Source organism: Sphaerodactylus townsendi, linkage group LG01, assembly GCF_021028975.2.
Source record: "Sphaerodactylus townsendi isolate TG3544 linkage group LG01, MPM_Stown_v2.3, whole genome shotgun sequence".
Lineage (NCBI taxonomy): Eukaryota > Metazoa > Chordata > Lepidosauria > Squamata > Sphaerodactylidae > Sphaerodactylus > Sphaerodactylus townsendi.
This window is the reverse complement of record NC_059425.1, coordinates 10,765,370-10,789,886: the sequence shown is the minus strand read 5'-3', so window position 1 is coordinate 10,789,886 and position 24,517 is coordinate 10,765,370. Positions and strand designations below refer to the sequence as shown.

General features: G+C 48.7%; 2 protein-coding genes and 1 long non-coding RNA gene across 3 annotated transcripts in view; 2 read left to right on the top strand and 1 right to left on the bottom strand.

Moving 5' to 3' along the window:
• Positions 1-24,517, top strand: part of RPRD2 (regulation of nuclear pre-mRNA domain containing 2) — an 81,451-nt gene that overhangs the window by 6,000 nt on the left and 50,934 nt on the right.
• On the top strand, positions 7,745-19,977 carry LOC125440826. Its single transcript, XR_007245752.1, has 3 exons — positions 7,745-7,779; positions 13,877-13,879; positions 19,852-19,977. It is a non-coding gene; the product is annotated as an uncharacterized LOC125440826 (long non-coding RNA).
• NEXMIF (neurite extension and migration factor) lies at positions 10,898-17,610 on the bottom strand. Its single transcript, XM_048510833.1, is given in 6 exon segments — positions 10,898-12,833; positions 13,500-14,961; positions 14,964-15,203; positions 15,206-16,799; positions 16,801-16,977; positions 16,980-17,610. Coding segments are annotated over 6 exon segments (4,233 nt in total). The 5' UTR covers positions 17,568-17,610; the 3' UTR covers positions 10,898-12,661.

Below are 24,517 nucleotides of genomic sequence, written 5' to 3'. Positions count from 1 at the left end.
CGGAACAGCTGCTGACAACACTACACGTGAAAGGGATCTGGGAGTCTTAGGAGACCACAGACTGAACATGAGTCAGCAGTGTGATGCAGCGGCCAAGAGAGCCAATGCAATTTCTGGGCTGTATCGATAGGAGTATAGCACCTGATCGAGGGATGTAATTGTACCCCTCTATTCTGAGTTGGTTAGACCTCACCCGGAATATTGTGTACAGTTCTGGGCACCACAATTCAAGAAGGATATTAACAAGCTGGAACAGGTCCAGAGGAGGGCAACCAAAATGGTGAAAGGTCTAGATTCCATGCTTTATGAGGAGAGACTTAGGGAGCTGGGGATGATTACTTTGGTGAAGAGAAGGTTAAGGGGCGGGGGGGATATGATAGCCATGTTTAGATATTTGAAGGGATGTCATGTTGGTGAGGGAGCAAGCTTGTTTTGTGCTGCTCCAGAGACTAGGACCAGGAGTCATGGGTTCGAGGTGAAGACAAAGAGATTCCACCTAAACATCAGGGAAAACTTCCTGACCGTCAGGTCTGTTCGACAGTGGAAGGTGCTCCCTTGGAGTGTGGTGGAGTCTCCTTCTTTGGAGGTTTTTAAAGAGAGGCTGGATGGCCATCTGTCAGGAGTGTTTTGAATGTGTGTTCCTGCATGGCAGGGGGTTGGACTGGATGGCCCTTGGGGGTCTCCTCCAGCTCTATGATTCTACCCTACAATATTCGGCTTACCTTGATTCCTGAGGTGTTGTCTTGCCCACCAAACGGTAGTAACCTGCCATCACGGTTGCGTTTGAAACATTGAAAACTTCTGTTATCAGCAGTGATTTAAATTCAGATCCTCCTTTGCTGAAATACTGTATTGTTGACTATGTGGGTCACTTGGGTATTTCTGCCTGGCATAATTGTAGTGTGGAAACTGGTGACTGCAGCTGAAGTCCTTTCCTGGGGCTAAGATATTTCTAAACTGTTGCTGCTTAGCTCTTGCAAATGTGGTGGTGGATCCTGGAGGAGAGGTCCATCAAAGGAAACTAGCAATGGTAACTAAAGTAAACCTCCATCTTTATAGGCAGTCAACCTCGGCATACCAGTATCAGGGGAATGCCTCGGCCTCTGTGCCCTGTTGTTGACTTTCCATTGGCCATGGTTTTAAGACATGATGCTGGACTAGATCAGGGGTCGGGAACCTTTTCCACTCAAAGAGCCATTTGGCTTGCTCACCTGCCCCCGGCCTCACTCGCCTCGGCCCCTGCCCACTGGCCCCGCTCGTCGCCCACTCGCTCACCCCCTGCTCATCACTTGCTCGCCGCCCGGCCACTTCTGCGTCTGGCTCGTCCAGCTTCCCCCCCACCCTCTTACCTGCTTGCCTCACTTGCTCGCCCCCCCGCTTCACTTGCCTCACCAACTCACCCGCCTCTTAATTCCACAGTCCCGCCTCGCTTACCTGCTTGCTTGCTCTGGCTTCCCACTCAGCCGCCTGCCAGCTCGCAATTCGGGCTTACCTGCTTGCCTCGCTGCCTTGAATTTCTGCCTGGGCTTGCCTGGGAAGGGGCAGCCACGCCGGGAGGCGCACGAGAAGCAGCGAAGAGCCGCAGGTTCCCGACCCCTGGACTAGATGGACTTAACGGGCCAGATCTAGCAGGAAAGGCCTCAGCCTCTGTGCCTTCCAGAGGAATTGACTGGCCACTGTGTAAGACACGATGCGGGACTAGGTGGACCCAATTGGCCATGCTGGCAGGGGCTGATGGGAGTTGTAGTGCATGAACATCTGGAGAGCCGCAGGTCGCAGACCTCTGGACTGGATGGACACCCCCCCCCCCCCGGGTCTGACGTGTTCTTTGGGAGGTGTTCATTTCAGAAGCTATAATGTTTTGATAGCGATTGGCGCGGAATGACAGCAGTTCACAGATGTTCTCTTTTGTTTTGCTCGCATCAGCTTCTAAAGATTGCTGGCTTCTCTTGATCTTCCTGATACGGCTTCGTGTTGTCCTTGATGCCTTGTAATCCTTGGATGGGGCACAGGCCTGCAGGAGGTGTCCCGATGGTCTCTTCAATCCTTTGATGTGCAGTCGCAGAAGCTGAGCAGAGTGATGATGGAGCCGCTCCGTGGGGCCATAGTTTAAAATCACACACCTTTGGGGGAACGCTTGAGTTGGTGAACGGCAATTGCTGGATATTGTACGTGGCACACACGAAGGGTTTGGATCTTGAGGTACCTTTGCACTGCCTGCAAGAGTGAGGCAAAAGCATACTGGAGGATCTGCTACTTTTAAACAGCTTTTACTTTTTCAATAGAGAGCCAGAGTGGCGTAGTGGTTAAGAGCAGGTGCACTCTGATCTGGAGAACCAGGTTTTGATTCCCCGCTCTTCCACTTGCCAGCTGGGTGACCTTGGGCTAGTCACAGTTCTTCTGAGCTCTCTCAACCCCACCTACCTCACAGGGTGTTTGTTGTTGTGGGGGGGGGGAGGGAAAGGAGATTGTCAGCCCCTTTGAGTCTCCTTTAGGGAGAGAAAGGAGGGATATTGTAAGGAATTCCATAGACGCAGAAATAAAAGGCTTTGGGAGTAAAAGTCCATTTATTAAGACATCTTAGAAAGCTCAAGTACACGCAGTGGCAGGAATGACACTTCCCGCCAGAAGCACAGGTTATAATACCATTCACCCCATCCCCCCCTTCCTGCTTCCCATGGGAACAGAGACTTCATCTCCGCTAAAGATAAAAGCCCCCGCCGATGCATCTGGCCCATCGCCCGGCTGTGGAATGTACCACAAGTTACTTCACCACTAACACCATTGAATCCTTTACACTCTGCCTCCCCTAAAGAAGACCTCCCTTCCCCTGGTGGCTTGCTATGAAAGCAAAGCGTGAAAAGCAGAAATAAGGGTGGGGGCTTCCAATGTTTTCGAATAAAACCCATTGATTATACTGGCAGAGGGAATATCCCACCTAAGAAAACTAAATATTGTAAAGCCGCTATGATAAAAGCTTTAGAGTCCAGGATAGCTAATTTCGTGAAGTGCTTGTATTAATCAATAATAGTCGGTGGGGCCTCCGCTGGTCGTACAGGCATCGGAAGCGGAGCCTCCTTGAGCAAGCTGGAATGGAAGACAGGAGGGATGTTATTACTAAGAGAGTTAGGGCAAATCTAAGCCAGGCAGTAACATCATTAATCACTTTTAGTAATCTGAAAAGGTCCCACAAATCTCTTTGCCGGGCTTGGAATATTTATATGCACGCCTTCTGAGATTTTTTTTTTGTAGATAAGTACACCCAGGAGCCCAATAACTCCAGAGGAAAAAATCCGAAATGCTTATCCGGCTTTGCAGTTTTTGGGAGTCCTTTGCTTGTTGTAAAGCTGTCTGGACTCCACTTCCATCCCTCGGCTAGGGATTAGAAATCCATTGTTGAAATTTGGGGGGTCCAAAGTTGCCAAGTGGTAGCGTTGTGGGTAACGGGCATGAAAGGAGCGACTCAGACACAATTTCAAAGGGGGGGTTTTTTTTGTACTACTACTATGAACCGGCATTGTTGTAGGCTTAATTCGCAGAACGGAATAAGTTTCCGCATCTAATTGTCTTGGTGGTGAAGTTGGTGTAACAACGTAAATACTGCTCTAGGGTTCTGTTCGCTCTTCCGTCCTCGGCCAGCCACTTTGAACGCGGTAGGGCGGCGACGTATGGCCCCCAACAACCCTGAAAAACGCTTCCAGAACTTCTTTGAGATGAATTAAATAAGCGGTCGAGACCACCTTAACGGGGCGGAATGGAGACGGTAAACATGTTGAATAAACAGCCGCTAACTTGTGGGATGCCGAGGGGATGGAAGCGCTATTAGCGGAATAAAATGGGCTTGCTTAGGAGAATAAGTCTACCACCACCCATAAAACCGTTGCCACTAACTGTCGGGCAAATCTGTAATAAAATCCATGTGGAGATGACTTCCCTAAGCATGGAAGCTACCGGAGAGGTTTCAATAGTCCATGGGCTTTCCCCGGATGGTTTTTGGCTTCTGCACAAACCGAGAAAGCAGCCTTTTACCGTATGGCGCCTTCAATGTCTTTATAAGATACGCCAACACCAGAACTGCCGGCGGCTAAACGCAGAGTCTCAAAAGCCAAAATGTCCAGCCTAACGGGAGGTATCGTGGGCAAGCTTCAAAGAACCTGCTTCGGCGGAGGGGAGGAGGCAGTATTACCAACATTCCCCCCCCTCCGGCCAAACTCCATTCTCCAAACCAATTGGGAGTCTCCCCCGCCGCTGGAGCCAGGTAGCCCGGGCCTCCAGTTCCCCCCGCAGGGAAAGCGAGAGACGACTGGGAATGGGGGCGGAGGGAGAAGCGGACGCTTGAGATCGGGTGACAGCCAACCCCAACTGAGTGGGGTAAGAACAGCGTGGAATGTCTCGTATAGGCAGCTCCACCCTCCCCGGTAGGTAGGCTGCGAGCCACAGCCAGCTTCTGTTGGTTTTCCCAGGGAAAAATGCACTGTAAAAGAGAAAACGAGAAAAAGAAATCGCCCAAATCTAAGTTGTTTCTTTTATGGCGACATCTTGAGGGGGGGTGGAAAAGAGCTTTCTGCCAGGTTTTATGCATCCCACCAAACTTAGGCAAGGTGCTTAGCCCCCTCCAGCCAGTGTGGCCGTAAGCGGAGAGTAAGCGTTACTTTGATGGTCGCAGTCTCTTTGTCCCCCCACAGTCCACAGTTGGAAGTTCGCACTGGTGAGAATTTTTTTAGGACAAATAAGCACACGGAACCAGCCTACTTCCATCTTTTATTTTTTCTGCAACAGGGCTGCCCCAAGTGCTTTTGTCCGAGGCATCCACGCGGAACTACACAAACGGGAGATCTGGGTCAGGGTGCTTCAGGATAGGTTCGAGGTAAACGCAGATTTTAATAGCTGAAAGGCTGTTTGACATTCTCAGACCAGGAAAGGGGGGGGCCCCGGCTATGGCGGACAGTGGATCTTTTGACCCTTAGTATGCGAAGAGGCCCCGTGAGAGGGACAGCCAGTTCAGCTTAATTGGGGTATAAAGTCACGATAGAAATTAGCAAAACCAAGAAACGCATCGGAAAGTTCTTTGGCGGTTGGAGGGAGCAGGCCATTGAGGATCAAGGCCAATTTTAGCAGGATCCATTTTTCTTAAGCCCTCGGCGAAAGATCCGTAACCCAAATAGTCAATGGAGGTCTGATGAAAAACAGCATTTGAGTAAAGTGCTTGCAAAGAGAGAGTTGTCAAGCAATGCTGCCTCAATACTTCTAACCACCTTTCATGCTCTTTCTATGGTTTGTGAGTAAAATTAAAACATCATCTAAGTATACAACAACTCCCCTTTGTACAGTAAATCATGGAGAACTTCGCTGATAAGGGCCATATGAAAGCCCGGGGCCCCGTACTTAACCTCAATGGCACATAAATATTCAAACTGTCCAAACTTTTGTGTTAAATCGCGTCAGGTGTTCATAACCTTCAGCAATTCTGACTCTTGTAGTAAGCTTCTCTCAAGTCCTAATTTAGTGAAAAATAAGGCCCTTGCCGAAAAGTGCATCTAAAAGGTCCTTTGATCAAAGCGGCAAAGGATATTTATTGGACAGGGAGACCGCGATTATGACTCCTCGGGATAATCTGTGCAAAGCCGAAGACCCATCTTTCTTTGGACAAAACAAAAACGGGAGCAGCGCAGGTAGGTGGGTTTGGTAGCCCTACCAGATAAACCCGCTGAAAGCAAGCAGTTCTTGTCTAAGAAGGCACGGGGTTCCTTCTCCTCATTGGGGACTCACATGTAGATTCTACCCTTGGGTAGTTGTGCCCCTGGTTGTATGACAATTCTTGCTACAGTCAGTGTCTCTGTGGGTGGCAACTGGATCGCATTCCTGCTCCTGAAAAAAACTCTGGCTAGATCCTGATATGCAGGTGGGATGCCAATAGAATCGGAGCAATCACCGGAGGAAGCCAGAGGGTGGTGTGTCAGGAGACGCTGGCTTTTCCCACCATTCATGTGTTCACCGGCAGGGAGGGCTGGGGTGAATTCAGGGATCCTTTTCTTTCCAAAATGAATTTTGGTTCATGTAACACAACTAAGGTGCATGCCCAAAACTATGGAGGTTTGACACTGGCTTTAAAATGAAACTAATTCTTTTCTCCCAATGGTCGGCTTAAACGAGGAGAACCGCTGTGTTTTGTACTGGGCCGGCCCTTCGCTTCCGAAGCTGTCATTCATTTGGGTGAATGGTATGGGCTTAGCCAGGGGAATTCGGTCCAGACCTAGCTCCTCTGCCACCTGGGGCCGCATTAAGCAGTGGGAGCAGCCGGAATCCACAAGGGCCGAGGCTATAATGCGAGTGTAAGGAATTCCATAGACGCAGAAATAAAAGGCTTTGGGAGTAAAAGTCCATTTATTAAGACATCTTAGAAAGCTCAAGTACACGCAGTGGCAGGAATGACACTTCCCCGCCAGAAGCACACACAGGTTATAATAATTATTCACCCTATCCCCCCTTCCTCCTGCTTCCTGATGGGAACAGAGACTTCATCTCCCGCGCAAAGATAAAGTCTCCGCCGATGCATCTGGCCCATCGCCCGGGCTGTGGAATGTACTCAAGGTTACTTCACCACCAACACCATTGAATCCTTTACAGATATAAATCCAACTACTCTTCTTCTTATATCCACGTTGTTTTAAACTACCCTCCGTGTTTCTTTGCCGACTCTGCCAGTGACTCTCTGAAAGGTGTAGTCCCTTGCCTGGAAATATAGGAGTCTGTCAGTCAGCTCATGTCCGTGACGAAACCGTGGACTTGTTGTGTTCTAAGATGTTGAGGATTGTTGGGACTGGACTGCAAACAGGAGAGAAGTGTCTGTGCAGCTGGAATAGAAGCTGAGGTGCTGCTTGTGTGTCGCTCAGCGTCTCCTATGGATGATTCAGCACCCTGAAATTGGCGCTGTCGGTGAGATCTGTTCCAACTGCAGCCTTCATTTATTTATTTACAATATTTGTGGTCCTTTCTCATTGAGACTCTGGGTGGATTACACAGTTAAAGCCAGTGCGATCAATAGAACGCCATATCCGTACAATCGTGGGGGCATCTTATTTTTGTTTGCAAGAATCTAGAACAGGAAAGAAGGAATTTAATCAATCCAGTACTTAGTAAATACCCAGGGAGGGGTAGAAAAACCCTCTTTTCAATATTGGTCGGCGGAACAGATGTTGGAGTAACATGAAAGGTTGCTAAATTCACTTAAAGTATTGGTAAAAGGAATAAGAGGTGGTTCTCATACTGGTTTTAGCTTAATTAGATTATTTAAAACAGTTTTTTTAATGAAGATAAGATTTTATATTGATAAGGTTATATTATAATTTGTATTGATATGTCGTTATATTTCAGTGGTGGCGAACCTTTGGCACTCCAGATGTTATGGACTACCATTCCCATCAGCCCCTGCCAGCACGGCCAATCGGCAGGGGCTGTTTTGAATTGTAGTCCATGACATCTGGAGTGCCAAAGGTTCGCCACCACGGTTATATTTTGAATTGATGTTTTATATGGTTTTACATACCCTGTTTCCCCGAATATAAGACATCCCCTAAAAATAAGACATAGTAGAGATTTTGCTGAAGTGCAAAATATAAGGCATCCCCCAAAAGTAAGACATAGCAAAGTTTTTGTTTGGAAGTGTGCCCGACGAACAGAACACAGAAAAATAAGACATCCCCTGAAAATAAGACATAGCACATCTTTGGGAGCAAAAATTAATATAAGACACTGTCTTATATTCGGGGAAACACGGTAGTTTCATTTTAGTCTTCCCCAGTCTGGACATCATCGGCTTTTGACCCCTTCCAGTCCGGCTTCTGTGCTGGGCATGGGACGGAGACTGTTCTCGTCGCCGTCACAGATACACTCCGTATTCAGCTCAACCGAGGCGGATTGGCGCTGCTGGTATTGTTAGATCTTACCGCAGCGTTTGATGTGGTCGACCACTTAATCTTTTGACTCCACCGCCATGGCCTCAAAAGTGCGTGGGCACTGTCCTTCAGTGGATTGCCTCGCTCCTTCGGGTCGGGTCAGCAAGCGAGGCGCGGGGACCAGGCCTCCGAAGTGCCCGCTGATTGCGGTGTACCCCAGGGGCCTCTACCACTATCCCCGCTTTCGCTATTTAATGATCGCTACATGCACTCTCTTGCTCGACTGGTATCGGAGTTTTGGGCTGACCTGCCATCAGCACGCTTGATGACACTCCAGCTCATTCTGTTGATGGAGGGGGGAGCAGTCACGCTTCCCAAGCGGCTCTTCCAGCACTTGTTTGGAGGCGTTGCTGGTTGGTTGGGCGGCAGAGCAGGGTAAAACTAAACCCATCGAAGATCGGAGATCCTCTCTGGCTTGGCCACGCGAGGGGACAGGATTTTCTAATAACCGGTGCGTGGAGGGGGGCTACATTGGCTTTAACCCTCCTCGCGGCGTTAGCCGCCTGGGGGGGTCCACCTGATTTGTCTCTCTCAATGGGAGACCCAGGTGGCCCATACAACCCGGGCTGCCTTTTTTTCACCTCCGCCAGGCCCCGGGCGGCTGGCTCCTTTCCTCTCCCAAGCGATTCCAGCTTACCGTGATCCATGCAACGGTCACCTCCAGATTAGACTATTGTAACTCTCAATTTCATCGCCGGTCTTCCCGCGTTTGATCCCGAGATCAAAACTGGTCCAGCATTGCAGCGGGCGCTGCCATTACTCACAGGCAGCTTCATCTACTATGCATCATATATTCAGTTCGTATACTTCAGCTGCACTGGCTCCCCAGTGGAGTTCAATCATCTTCAAGGTGCTGGTGGTGCTGACCTTTAAGGCCTATGCGCTCTGGGCCTCAACCTCGTGATCTTCGGTGACCAGATCACCCCATACATGTCCCTGCACGGCCTCCTCCGCCAGTGGGAGGCTAATTCTTCTAGTGGTCCCTGGCTCCCTCTATGATGCGTAAGTTGGCTTCCACGCTGTGGCCAGGGCCTTTACGGCTCTGGCCCCGGCCTGGTGGAACACCCTTCCTCCGTGCTGTTCAAGACTTGGTTCCGCGACCTCAATGAGTTCCGCAGGGGCCTGTAAAACGGAGTTGTTCCGCCGGCCTTTGGAGAGACCACAGCCGCTGAAATGGTGCCCTAACTGGCCTTTCATCTTGGCCACACTATCAAATGTGACTTCATCACCCTCCTCCCCCTTTTTTGGGGAGAATTAGGAACTACAATTCCCCTCAGCCCCTGCTGACAGGGGCTGATAGAATTGAATTCTAGGCTATCTAGGCTTTGGGATTACAGACTTTCTATGATATATAACAATGATCCTGTTTTTGTACTTGGAATGTATGGTACTTCTGGTTTATGCCTAATAAAGGTTTTTGGATTGGATAATGGTCAGGAAGTGACCACTGAGAATAGCCAAGGCTCCCCATCTCCACCGGAGCAGCGAACGAGGCATCTTTAATTAGCAGCAAGGGAAAATGTGTCCCTTCCCACTCCAGCCAGGACGTTGACATGGAAGCAGAGCAGGGAAACCCACATGCTGTGTTAGCCAATGATTCATTGCAGGGAGGGGCAATCACACTGTCTCCATTGATATGCAATGCAGTCCTCTTCTCGTGAGTAGGATGTGGCAGGCAGCATTGGCTCTGCAGTTAACCCTGAGGCCAATTCCACAGCACAGCCGCCTCTTGCAGGGGTTCAAGGTGGTCTCCACATTGTAGCTGTCTACTGTGGGTAACCGGCTGCTTCCCCCATCATGTTCCTTGGGCAGAGACATGGGGGTTTTCCCCACTTACTTTCTGCTGCACGCTACTCTGGGAAAGTAGCGCGGGGTCCAGCGGCGCTCCCCACTTGCAAGGGCAGCAACCACGCAACGCCCGGCGCTGCAGCTCTTGCACCACTCAGCAGCGCATCATTCCTGGTGCTGAAGAAACGGCACCTTTGATGACCCACGCACAGGCGGGGATTTGTGAGGAACCCTGAAAGCTGGCGCCAGGAATGATGCAGCTGAGGGAAGGCGGCAGCAGCAGAAGGTGAGTGGGGAAAGCCCCATAGTGAAGTTGTGTCCGAATTGGGTTCAGGAGGTGGTAGGGAGAGGACTGGCTATCTGCATGCCGCAACGTACCGTGGACACATTGCAAGACTGGGAATCTCCACAATCTGGCTCAATCACGGGTTTTCAAGTAGGCGTCAAATCTCAGTCTTGCCTTGTGCCTACGGCAAGTTGAAGCATTCCACGGGCCAGTCGACTGTCCACTCGATGCTGGCTTCATCCCTCTCGGTCTGCTAAGGATGGAGAAAGACAGCATTACTGTGAATCTTCCAGCCATGCTGATCTCAAGAGAAGCTGTTGCATTAGCAGGGTTGGATTTGACCACACTGAGGTCCTCAGTATACTGAGCATTTCTGAAGCAGGGACTTTGACTCTCCAAAGCTCGCTTACACATGCACACCCCACTCTTGTTGGTCTCTTACATTGGAACTAGACTCAAAACTAGGTGTCCTACTGCAGACCAATTCAGCCACCCTCTGAAACTATCCCCCAAACAGTAATTCAGTAATTTCCTGGGGGGTGGGGAGTTATTTTTTGTATTGAGAAGTCCCTCATATAGCCCTATGCCAGTGGTGGCGGGCCTTTGCCGCTCCAGATGTTATGGACTACAATTCCCATCAGCCCTACCAGCATGGTCAATTGAGCGTACGGCGGAGAACTGATAAGTATCAATCCATAACATCTGGAATATGAGTTCACCATAATGCTGGAAGTGTCAAACTCGTGGCCCTCAGATGTTATAGTTCACAGTTCCCATCATCCCCTGCCAGCATCGTAATGCTGACGGGGGGGATGATGGGGCTTTATAATCCTGTATCTGGAAGATTGGCTACTATGCTGGGGTGGCCATGAGTCAGTTGCGAATTGATGGCACTTTCAACCACCATTGCTTTAAGAGCTCCCCTAGAGCAGTCTCACAGTTCATGGATACACTGGCAGCAAGACAGACAGACAGACAGAAAGAAAGAGGGTCTGAAATGAAGACAGGAGATTCAATCCCCTCCAAAGAGTGCACACGACCAGAAAAGGCCCAAACTGGCCCTTGCATTCCTCACAGCTTCTTGGTGACTTTCCCCAATGTAGCATGACATCTTTAAACACCTGTTTTCTGTTCTGACACCAGCTGAACGGCGCAACCGTCTCTCTGCCCGATGGTGTAATATGGTAGAAATGCAGTTATTAACACTCCGGTTAAAGTTAGTTATTCGTAGCTACATCCCACTGAAAATAATATAACCAGGACTCGGCTGTGGTGATCAGCAGGCCTTTCTGGTGCTTTGTTCTGAAGAGGAAATGGCTCCTCGGCCAGTGGCTCTCCAAGGTCCCCTTTCCCCCATTCCTGCCACCCTTTCCTCCTATTGCAGCTGACCCTGACTGGCCCCTCCTTTCTTCCAGCTGACACGTCCCTTGCATATCAAGTTTTCATAGTAAATCAGCAGCAAAATGCACACGTGGGTTAGGTACACAAGAAGAAACAAGAAAAGAGTTTTTTTTCTTGGAGGGAGGCTGGGTGCAGAGTTCGAAATAAGACTTTTCAGAAACTATACTTAACTGGAGTCCACGCTTATCACTGATTTTTTTTAAAATCTGGCCCCAAGTTGCTGAGATAATCAAGAGCTCCACTTCCTTTTGTACAGTGTGGGGGGTTAACGCACACAGTCATAATCGATTACAACTTTTTTTTGCTTTGCTTTTATAAACCTTCAAGCAACACTTGACCTTCACTGCAAAAGTGAAAAGAAAACACTGAAACTTTGCTATGACGGATGGAAGGAATGTAAATTTGGTCAAGAAAGACCACCAAAACACATGGAATTTGTTCTGATTTTCCAGATGTTACCCCAGATTTTAAAATAATGAAAACTGAGATATAAAAACGTCAGCAACATCACTTTCCTCTTGAAACTCTTTCCAGCTACACATTTTGCTTCAAATAAAACAGGAGATGGAAAGTTCTGCTGCCTTCCGTTTACAGAACATAGAGATGCTTGTGTTTGCGGTAAACTTACCTTTAGTAATTTTGTCACCTGAAATTCTTCAAGAAGACAGTTCTCTCCTACAGTGAAGCTCCTCTCCTATCAAGGCTTCTTTCCCCCAGAGGGCATTACGGTCCCCCAGTCTCCATTTTAAAGTATTCCCCTGACCCACCCAACCACCGCGACTCTTTTTTTGAGCTAAAACCACAGAGCAAAATTCATGGAATGAGGTAAGTAAATTTGGCACACGTTCAGTTTTGCCCGTAAAACTTTTGGTACATTGTAGTAAGTACACGATGAACATCATTTCCCATAATGGTTCCTTTCCAAGGGGGTGGTTAATGGTATCACTGGAATGTTTATCGCAAATCAAAAGGCAAAATAGCTCCAGGAAACACTCACAACCTATTTCTGAAAGAGATGTAAAAATATGTACAGCACAACACTTTGTCAGAATTTGGCACAATTTTCATAGTGGTTGTGGTTGTGGGTAATAGTGCATAAGTAACCGTACAACAGTATGACTTTTGAAGCACAGGGAATACCATGTTAGATTTGCTTTCAAATAAGAAAAGTCCCACAATTTCAAACTTTTGATTTCAGCACTTAACACTTCAAACATATTACAAGGCATTATTATCGGTTGTTGGGTTTTTTTTCTTTTTTGAGCGAGGAAGGAAAGAAAAGGAGGGAAACAAAAAACCCCAAACACGCATCAAATGTCCTTCTAGAAAAAGGTGTCTCTTCTTCAAATACAGGTAAAACCAAAAATGTTGTTTCTGCTTTAAGAAGAATGTAGTCTGCTTCCCTGCAGAAAAACCAAACATTTTATGCCATCTTAGTTAGGTTGTGGAGTCAGGAACACTCTAACTGGGATAGAAGTGATGAAGCTTTATGGTGCAGGGTTAGGATATAAACAGCAGAGGGGGCTAGAAAGCACGCAAAGCTGCCGCATGGCTCTCCACCACCACCACCACCACCACCACCACCAAGTTTTCGTTTTGCAAACTAAAGACCCTTTTAGGATGGGTATCTTGGCTTTTAAATATATTTTTTTTGATGCATAACCTCTTTTTTTGTGTTTTATTTTTTAGAAAACGGTCAAAAAAAGTCTCTCCTTTTTGAAACCATTAAAAAAGAGCTCGTGAATTCAACCCTTAAAAAAATAAAGGAATTCAAAACCAAAGAAGCCATATAGCAAGGTAAGAGTAGCCTCTGTTAGTTTGTTTTTAACCCCAGCGGAGCCAGAAAAAAAATGGTAATTCTTTTAGGTAGCTTGCAAGTAATAAGTATTTTCATGCATTTTGGAAACAAAACAAGAACATCAACAATCAAAAAAAAAAGGAGCTGTAAAAGGGGAGTGTCTCTTTCATGCAACTTTTTCTTTCACAGGAAGGAAAAAATGAGGAATAGTGGGCTTAGCAGGTAGTAGGAAAATTAAGGGTGCATTCCAGCCAGAGTGGTGCAGCATTACCTCAGTTTCTCAAATGAAGCTGTCCCAGGTGGGTCCTTATGGGCCTGTTCCCGGTCTGTTCGCTTTACTTTACAGTTCTCATCCCGCAGTGACTTAGAAGTCGACTTATGCCGGTACAGCTTTTTATGGGTAGGCTCATTTTTGGCTAAAGTGCTCAGGTGACTGTAGCTTTTATCAAAAAAGGGAGAGGGAATGTCTGTGCTGTACCCGGGACAGTTGGGGCGGCCAGGATCGCAGGACACCGCTCGGCCGCCAGTTTTGCCCAAGCCCTTGTTACCCGATTTGTGACCCTTTCCTGTCCCAGGAGAACCGCCGTTCACCTTTTTCTTGGACTCCTGTGAAGTCCCGGCCAAAATCTTAAGAGTTTTCAGTTTTAGGCTGTTGGATTCAGGCGATCGGAATAAATCGGAGACATTGTTATGTCCCACAGGTCCCCACAAGGGTTCGATGGAGGCCATCATAAACCTCTGAACATCCGCCATCCCAGACGCAATGTTCGATAAAATATTGGACGGCTCCTCAAATTCCCTTTGATCGTCATCCAGAAGGTTGCTGGTGTTTCCGAGGCTGGCGTCGGCCCAGCCTGCGCCATGATCTTTCCCCAGGGCCCATTCCCCAGGTAGGCCCGGGTGCTTTGCCGTCTTGACTGAGGCCGGGCTGCAGTGCTGAAGGGATTCCACCAACGCCTTTGTTGCCGAAGCAGCACTGTTTAGCGAAGCTGCAGTCCGACTCCCAGCAGCCTTTTCGCCAGCTGCGTTCTTCCCTTTCCTCGTCGATTTGGGAGACTGCCTCGGGCTTCTGCCTTGCGGCTTCTCAGTTCCTTTGCTGGCTTTGGGCGATTTTTTCCGAGTATTTTTCTGAGAAGGGCTTTGGTTTAGACCCACATTTTTATTAGATGAACTTTTCCGCTTCGATTTTGACACTTTGCTATTGGTGCTAATTTGGCCAGATGGCTCATTAAATGTTGACAAGCATGGGCTTTTTTCAAGGAGGCCGATGGAATCCTCATCGTTGAACATATGGAATTGAAACTGATGGTTATTCAACGTGAACCCGTTATCTGCCTGATCCTGGGTCTGGAGAACCCCACAGTTCCATTTTACTTTCTCGGGACTGTTCAGCACGGCTTGGGAGCTATCTGGGAAACATTTCATATTCCCCAAGGGTTTTGATTCCGACCCAGTTATCTGCGGGGAAAGGTTAGGGGTGTCCGGAGGAGACATTTCTGAAAGTGACGACTGGCGGAACTTGTCGGGTGTGAAGTTTGAGATATCTAAAAGATCAGTAGACTCTTTCAAAGGGGTTATTTCATCTATGCTTTGCTGAATCACTAGTTTGGGACTGCAGTGCGCCAAGAAGTCGTCGGCAATTTCGTCCTCCCCATCCTTCTCGCAAGACTTTAAGCTCAGAGAACTGTAATTGCTCGAACTGACCGACAGCAGAGCGCAGATGAAACTCACTAGCGGCGTGCGTCTGTGCTTTAAGTGCCTCGTTGGAATTGGAAATGCCCTTCCCTGTTGTTAAAATGACACGATTGATAAGAATCGTCTGACTGAGACTGCTGACTCTCTGGCACGTACTTTTTTTGGTATAATAATTTGTTGCTACTCAGGCTGACTTGACTGTATCCAACGGGTGGGACGTTGTCGGCACCCTGAGAGCCGCCAAACTCAGTTGTCGACAGCGCAGAAGCCTCCTGTTCTCATGACTGGGGAATTTCTGACCGTCGCTTCTTGAAGACGTACTTCATCCAGCTGGCCACATGGTGCTGAAGTTGCTCTGCTCCATTTCCAAGTGATTGGGTGACTGCTGCAGCTCCGACTCCGAAGGCGGGGACAGAACACAACTCTGGGCGGGCTGCAGAGCACAGAATGATTTCTCTGCCCGAAGGACGCCCGGGAGTGGATTCTGCTGCTGATCAGGGGGCTGGGGACCGAAATAGGTGATAGCAGCATTGGCTGACAAATCAGAGGCATCCAACAATGTTTGCAGATAGCCTCCAGGGATAAGGGGTACGTTGGCAGCGATATTAGCAGATGGAGCAGGCTTGTTTGAAGAGCAGGTGGTGGGTAGGAAAGATGAATTTTTAGCAACCTTATCCTCCTGGCTCCCTGAAAGGCGAGAGCCGTCTGCAGCACAAGGAACACTTTCATCCGCTAAACTAGTCGCAGGCTCCTGGTTCTCCAGCGTCGGGGAGGCCTCTGCCAGACTGGCAGCTGCTTTGATACGCTTGCATTTCAACCGGGCTTCGCTTTTGAATTTAATTCTGCGCAGCACTTTCCTCTCTGGTCCCTTGAACTCCCTGCTTTGCAGCCTGCACTTGGGGGACGCGAGGCTGGCGATCTCGCTGAGATGCAGTCCGTTTGCACAGCCGGGGGAACGGTAATTAGTCACAGCCGCACCCTTTCGAGGTGAGTGGTCTTCTTCGATCCTGCTGCAAAGCTGCTTGAGATCAGATGAACAAGAGCCAGGCTTGCTCACCGGCTGCTCGATGGCTTTGATTCTCTGGATCCTGTGCCGGTTGGCCAGCTTGCACTTCCTCTTGCGCGGGTGGGGCAGGAAGGAGATCTCGAAACCATTGAATAGAGGCTTGTGACGAAGGGCGGCGGAGAAAGTTCAGCGAGCTCACCGTTTCTCCTCCCAAAAGCTTTTCAAGGGGGCCAGCTTTGCGTACTTGCTCAACAGCGCCTCACTGAGGGTGACCGTGGTCTCGCTGGCGTCCACTTTGCTCAGCTTCACCAGCATGTGCTTCTCCCCTTTGAACCGGTTGATGATGATGTACTTGATGATCACAGGTGGCTCCTTACGAGAAACTTTTCGCCTCTTCTTTGGGCACCACTCGTCATCATCTTCCTCCTTGGGTCCATCCGGAACCCACTCCTTTTTATCCACAGTTTTCTCACTCTCAATGGAATCCACGTCATACAGGTAATCGTCGCTGTATCTCACTTTCCTTTTTGCCCGCAGACCGTAGTTTTGCTGAATGAAGGAACTGGAGTGGTCTCGCGGAAGGTACTTATTACAGTTCTTCAGATCGTGGAGCACGTCAAAGGAAGATTCTGTGCAGGTGCTGTCGTCGCTGAATTCCCCCGAGTCTTCCATGGAGTTCACCAGTTCCAAGAAGTGGTTTCTTTTGGGACCTATGTACTGCACCACTTCGGTACTGGTGCAGGATTTGTTTAAGGCAACTTTCTCACCCTCCTCCTCCTCCTCTTCCTCCTCCTCTCTGCCCACTTCCTCCTCTCCCCAAATGATGCTGTCCTCAGATTTGAAATGGGATGGATCGGTGGCCCCTACAGGCCCTCTTCAGGGCAGTTCTGCCATCCCGTTTTGGGCACCCACTAAAGACGCTTGGAAAGAAGTTGAACTGGGCGTCCTCTTGCAAGGTGCCCGTCTTCTCCCTAACGTTGTCCTGGAAGGATTCGTAGCGAATCTTTAAGAACGGGGCGTCACTTCCCAAAAGGTGGTCAGTGGTCGTGCGTCAAACATGTAATTGTCCACATCTTCTTCGGAAAACAGATTGACAGAAAGCTCGTTTTTTGAGCAAAGGTCGAGCAGCTCGATTTTGCTTTCGCTAATGAAAGATTCAAAATATCCCCACTCCTGGTTGGGATTGGTTAGCAAGGGCTCCTCTCCGTTGCACTTGTCTAGCAGCAACGCCTCGTAATAATTCTTCTGCGTGGGGTCCTCGGAATCACTGTCAGATTTCTCAGCGTCTCTTTTGTCGGCTGCCCTTGACTTATGCAGAGGGAAGCTGAGAAGCTGGTCTGAAAGCAGCTGATCCCCGTATCTCACGCTGTCTCCCGTGCTCATGCAATGGATCCCTATATCGGAGACGGAGCAGGTGTCGTAGTCCCTATTTATGTCGCCCACTTTTAGGCTGATCCCAGGCTCTGCGTCGAATACCGTCGCGGATTCAATGAAACAGCCCAGGCAGGTCCGGCTCGGCTGCATCAAACAGTCCCCGGTGAGGGCCGACATGCTTCCGGGCTCCATGATGGTGAGCAGAGCCTTTTCGCAATCGCCTGGTAGAGACCAGGAGCTCAAGCCCTTGTCACGAAGGTTCATGAAATATGGCGTGCACGGAGAGAGTCGCCAGGCGTGGTCGAACCCGTCGACCAACACCTCAGAAGGGGCTCAGCCATCATGGACTACAAATCCCATCAGCCAATTGGCCATGCTGGCAGGGACTGGTGGTAATTGTAGTCCATGAACATCTGGAGAGCCGCAGGTTGCAGACCCCTGTTCTAGTCGGTACAGTCCACTCAGCCTGGGCCACAACCCTTCACAATTTAAGGCCGAGGTCTTTCACATCACCTCTTCCCTGATCTTTTGAGCTGGCAATGGCAGGAGCTGAACCTGCGACCTTCTGCATCAGACCCTCGGCCCATCGAGGCCAGTACTTCCTACTCAGACTGGCAGCTGCTCTCCAGATCCCAGGTCTGGATCGTTCACATGGCCTCTTAACGGATCTGTTTGGTTGGGGATGGCCAAGATTGAATCCGAGCATATTTATTTGATTGTTTGAGTGCTCTGATAGTTTGTTCTTGCATGGCAGGGGATTGGACTTGATGGCCCTTGCAGTCTCTTCCAACTCTGTGATTCTGTGATTTATTTGTTTAGACTTAATATCCCACTCTCTCCTGTCCCATGACAAGTAGAGTGTATTTATTTATTTTCTTGATCATTTTCTTGTTTAGACTTTACTTCCCCCTTTCCTGGCCCAGTGCCAAGCAGGCTCGCTTGTCCATCTGTCTATCCCTGTGGTGGTGAACCTATGGGACTCCAGATGTTCATGGACTACAATTCCCATCACCCCCTAGCAGCATGGCCAATTGGCCATAGGAGTGCCATAGGTTCGCCACCACTGATCCTTAATATCCTGCATTCCCCGCCCCAATGGCTAGACTCAGGGCAGCTAACGATATTCTAAACAATTTGCCTTCGGCTTACGTAGTGAAGTATTTACTTAGTGATGCATCTTCTGAGATAACCTTTAGGGTCACTACATATCTAGTGGAAGTAATATCTCAAAGACGGTACTAAGATGTGTCCTTCGATGTATCAAACCATCTGAATTACATCGATTTGATGTCTGAGTCCCCGGTCATTGTGGTAAACATGAGAAGTCATTCAGGTCAGTTTTAATTGGCATATGGATGTCACGATAGGTCTCCCGAAAGTTTATGAATGATTCATCCTAACTTAGTATACTGGATTCCTCGTTGTGTTGTTGTTTATCATACAAACATACTGTGTGCAGAATTATTTATGCCTAATAAAGGTTTACTGTACTGTAAAAAAAATATTCTAAACAGCATATACTGTGTGTATGTATATGTGTATATGTATATTTTACACACAGTAAAACACACACAGTAAAATCACACACAGTACACACACACAGTAAAATCATCCATAAAACAACATATACATTTACGAAATGCATAGTAATAAAAGTTCAATGTATTATCCGCCGTTCCAATAAATTCCTGTGGCACTAACATATGTGTAGTTAGGTTTTCATTGCCCGTTGGAAGTTTGTTTTCACTTGCAATCTAAAAATCCTTCCCTCCAGCTCTCTGTTGAGTCGCATCAGATGCTCGGCCCCTGAACCGTGGTCCCCTCCCCCTCCCTGTCTGACAAAGGGACCTTTCACTCTTGAAAACTCATGCCCTGAAAATCTGGTTGGCTTCTATGAGGCCGCAGGACTAGAATCTAGCTCCTCCCTATTGTGACCCAGCAGCACCCCCAAGCTATGAGCCTGTCCTTTCAAGGGGCATGACCCCCCCCCCCCCCCCGCGTGTGCCAGGACGGGCTGGCTGCAGTCCTTAAAGCAGCTTCCCTGCAGACCGAATGCCTCTCAGTTGTGTCTAGAGCAGGGGTGTCAAATATGTGGCGTGGGGACCAAAACTCCCCCCCCCTCCAGTGGGCTCACCAGGTCAAATCAGGAGTGGCGGGGAGGGAGGTCGCCTTAGTCGTCTTGCGGGCGTGATAAGCCGTCTCAAAGCAGCCACTGCACCCCTGTGTGGGCTCACTAGTCCAGGTGCCTCCCCCTAGTGTTATTCTGGGGTCAGTAGAGGCAATTACACCCCCCCACACACACACATAATTGTCATGATATATAAAAAAAGAGTGAAAAGTTCACATAATAGGTCATTTCTAGTTAGCAGAGGTTTGCGAACCCCGAGAACGGAGACAGTCAGTCTTAGGGCAAAAGTAGCAAAGATTAACCTGTAACGTGATTGGTGAATTCAGCAATAATTCTAGACCAATGAGAGGCTGTTGCCTGCGTGGGGGAAAGTACCCCTGATGTATGCATTTGTATATGCTGAATTGAGATTGAGTTGAGACCGAGTTAAGTTCTGTGTATGTTGGACTTTGTTCTCGCTGAAGAGTTCTGTATAGTCTGATAGTCTTGTATATAGATAGACTTCTGTAACTTTGCAACTGCGAAAGTAAAGCCTTCCTATGGAAAGAACATCTTGCGTTGGAAAGTGTGGTAGGAGGTTGCAGTGAGTGCAAGAAGACTAAACATTCTCATCTTACCAGAGTGACTCCGCTTTATACTCTGCTGATAATAATAACCTGGCCCAATCAAGCCACATCTATGTCATATCCGTCCCTTGAGACAAACAAGTTTGACACCCTTGGTCTAGACCGTGGTGGCGAACCTTTGGCACTCCAGAACCTTTGGCACTCCAGGGAGCAGCAGTAGCGTAGGAGGTTAAGAGCTCGTGTATCTAATCTGGAGGAACCGGGTTTGATTCCCCGCTCTGCCGCCTGAGCTGTGGAGGCTTATCTGGGGAATTCAGATTAGCCTGGGCACTCCCACACACGCCAGCTGGGTGACCTTGGGCTAGTCACAGCTTCTCGGAGCTCTCTCAGCCCCACCTACCTCACCGGGTATTTGTTGTGGGGGGGGGGAAGGGCAAGGAGGTTGTCAGCCCCTTTGAGTCTCCTGCAGGAGAGAAAGGGGGATATAAATCCAAACTCCTCCTCCTCCTCCTCCTCCTCTTTTTCTTCTTCTTTTTCTTTTTCTTTTTCTTCTTCTTCTTCTTCTTCTTCTTCTTCTTCTTCTTCTTCTTCTTCTTCTTCTTCTTCTTCTTCTTCTTCTTCTTCTTCTTCTTCTTCTTCTTCTTCTTCTTCTTCACTACAATTGCTGGCAGGGGCTGATGGGAGTTGTAATCCATAACATCCGGAGTGCCAAAGGTTCGCCACCACGGGTCTAGACTGAACTCCGGTTTGTTAACGCTCACCCCTCCTGTTACTTTCACCTGCCACCTTTTCAGGGATTTGAACCAGGCGGTCGTTGTCCCGGCGCTTTGACTCTGATGAGAGCTTTGGCTGGCTGGGTTGCTGCTTCCCACGACAGGATGAGACAGTGGTGAGCAGCCCTGCGTGAACGGTAGAAAGCTTCAGGCTTTGGGACTCTGCACTCTTTCTGCTTCTGACTCATCTCGCTTTGGCAAACGGCATTTCCTGTGTCCCGGGCTCGAGGCGGAAAGCCCCTCGGGGCTGCCTAGAGAAGGCTCCCCAAGAAGACAGACAAGTGGTTTGTGCTCCCCCTTCCCTTGCAAAGACAACTTGTCAAGGGAAAACAGCAGTGAAGGTCGTGATTTGGAAGCTAAATGGTTGGAGTGGTCAGAGCAGGAGTGTCCGACTCTGGCGCGTCAGACGTTCATGGACTACAGTTCCCATCAGCCCCTGTTGGCATGCATAGGTGTCATACTCGCAGCCCTCCAGATGTTATGGACTACAGTTCCCATCATCCCCTCCCAGCATGATGCTGGCAGGGGATGATGGGAACCGTAGTCCATAACATCTGGAGGCCCACGAGTTTGACACCGATGCATGCCAACGGGTTGATGGGAACTGTAGTCCATAACATCTGGAGGGCTGCGAGTTTGACACCTCAGACCAGGCTCTGAGAGACTCAGTGTTTGAATCCCCACTTTGTCAGAGAAGCGAAGCTTGCTGCATGACCTCGAGCCACGATATAAATAGAATTTTAAAAAATGTTCTTTTTGATTCCAGCACACTGAATAAAATCATGATTGCTGCTCGTATTAAGCACCTAGACGTTCCCGAACTTCAAAGAAGCTTCATGCTGATCAGACATAATTTCCTGCCAACAGTGGCCTTAATTGTATTGTCAAAGGCTTTCATGGCTGGGATCACTGGAGTGTTGTGGGTTTTCCAGGTTGTATGGCCGTGTTCCAGTAGCATTTTCTCCTGACGTTTCACCTGCCTCTGTGGCCGGCACCTTCAGAGGATCCTTAGTGGCCTTAATTGTCAAATACAATAAAAGACCAAGAGAAGAATGTTCATGTTTATGCCAAAATGGTTCTGTAGAATCGTTGGAGCATCTTATATTCGACGGTAAGAATTTAGACCAGGAAAGAAGGAAATTAATTAGTCCTATTTTATTTAAATGTCAGAAGTAGAGACAGGAGGACTGTTCTTTCCATTTTGGTTGCCGGAACCGATATAGGTGTGACACGTGAGGTTACTAAATTTGCCTGGACGATTTGTAGAAGGTATAAGGAAGGGTTTTTAGCTTATGTAATAGTTTATTCAATAGTCTAATTGTTTAGGATTTTGGCTTGTTGGTTTTATTACTGACATTAATATGATATTTTAGTCCAGTGGTGGCGAACCTATGGCATGGGTGCCAGAGGTGGCACTCAGAGCCCCCTCTGCGGGCACGCACGCAGAGTTCGTCATGTGGGGGGGAAATTGCCCCCCCACACACACATCTAGACTGGCCCTGATGTTCGTGCACCTCAGAGAGCAGGGAGGACTCGGTTGGCAAGCCTGGTGCCTGTGCTCCAGGTGGCTGCTGCCCGGGGGGGGGGGGGTGCAGAGGTGGCAGGGATGCTAGAGAGGCTCAGAGCGGCACATGTGGGACTTACTGGAGGCTACAGGAGGCTGGCCCCTGCTCGAGGGGGTTATTCAGGTTAAATTGCTGCATTGGCACTTTGCGATAAATAAGTGGGTTTTGGGTTGCAGTTTGGGCACTCGGTCTCGAAAAGGTTCGCCATCACTGTTTTAGTTTACAGCAATTTTTAAGTGTTGGATATTATGATTTTGGTCCGTGACCGCAAATGAAATCGTGACCTCTCGCCAGTTGCGTGCTCTTGACCTAACCGACCTCCCAGAAGTTGTTGAGGGGATAAAGTGGAGAAAAGGAAAATGACGGAGGCCACTTGGGTTCCCGTTAGGGGTGGTGATGCCATAAACTGGAATCATTCAAAAAACCTGAAAAAGAAAACCTTTTTTGGGTTTTTTTTTTAATTTGCTGGGGGGGAAATGAACCGCCTGGGAACTGATAAAGCCGAACATGATTCAGTTTTATTGGCTCTTGGAGGGGGGTGGTGGGCGGGACGAGACTGAATGCTTTGCTTGGTTCAGCCAAGTGCAGCATTCAGTTCTCCTCCAGGGAAATGATGGCAGCCAGGCGGGGGCGGGGGGGGGGGCGGCAGGGGGGGGAATGCTGTGCTTGCTTACAGTTCTCCATGTGGACTTGAGAAGCCATGGTGGGGACAGCTGAAATTTGCTGATAAAAATTATCAGTGCTCACCCCTAGTTCCCAATTGAGGAGAAAGGTGGGGTGTAAATGAAATGAATGGATGAATGAATGAATGAATGAATGAATGAATGAATGAATGAATAAAAAAAATAAAAAATAAAAAAAATTATGCATGGGGTAGAAAATGTTGACAGAGAGAAATTTCTCTCTCTCACAATACTAGAACCAGGGGGCATCCATTGAAAATGCTGGGGGGAAGAATTACGACTAATAAAAGGAAACACTCCTTCACGCAACGTGTGATTGGTGTTTGGAATATGCTGCCACAGGAGGTGGTGATGGCCATTAACCTGGATAGCTTTAAAAAGGGCTTGGACAGATTTATGGAGGAGAAGTCGATCTATGGCTACCAATTTTGATCCTCTTTGATCTGAGGTTGCAAATGCCTTAACAGACCAGGTGATCGGAAGCAGCAGCAGCAGAAGGCCATTGCTTTCACCTCCTGCTTGTGAGCTCCCAAAGGCACCTGGTGGGCCACTGCGAGTAGCAGAGAGCTGGACTAGATGGACTCTGGTCTGATCCAGCTGGCTTGTTCTTATGTTCTTAAAGGCTGTAACATTGGGGTGGGGGGAGGTAGAATTGCTTGAAGTGCCAGAAAGGATCAGAGTTGTTTTTATTTTTTTTAGCATCTTAATGTCCTGCTTGAGTTATGCTGCTGTCGTCCAGCATGGCTTTAAAAGGGGCTTGGACAGATTTATGGAGGAGAAGTTGATCTATGGTGACCGATCTTGATCCTCCTTGATCTGAGGTTGCAAATGCCTTAGCAGACCAGGAGCTCGGGAGCAGCAGCAGCAGAAGGCCATTGCTTTCACCTCCTGCATGTGAGCTCCCAAAGGCACCTGGTGGGCCACTGCGAGTAGCAGAGTGCTGGACTAGATGGACTCTGGTCTGATCCAGCAGGCTAGTTCGTATGTTCTTACGGCCTGTCCCCAAGACAAAGGCTGGATGTATTGTTGTCCCCCTTGCACTGTTGAGTATGCAGGTGAGGGTGATGTACCTGGATCCAACGCCCTAACCCCTTTGCTCTGGCTCTGTTTAAACCTACTCCTTGGTTATATTTGAATCCCTCCACGCTCCACTACTCAGAATGGCTGTCCACAAGGTTGCGTTTGTGCCAGCAGGCCTGCGTCCAGCAAGCTCGCAGTCCGGTTTGGAAAGCCATTCCAGTACATGCGTTGATGAATCGGTAGTAATATCAGCAAGGGCTGGCTGCATTAGGCTGCCTGTCTGAAGAATCTGCACAATCCTCCTGGTAGCTAATTTAGCGTTGTGTCAGTGTGTGTGTGCGTGCGTGCGTTCGTTTGGCTTCTAATGGCTAAAAATAGAGACTCTCGACTTGGCCCCTGCAATGAGGCAGTTTCTTGGCCTTCTGAATCGGGAAAACTGGTTGACTTCATTTTTCACGGAGGCCAGCTATATCCTCATC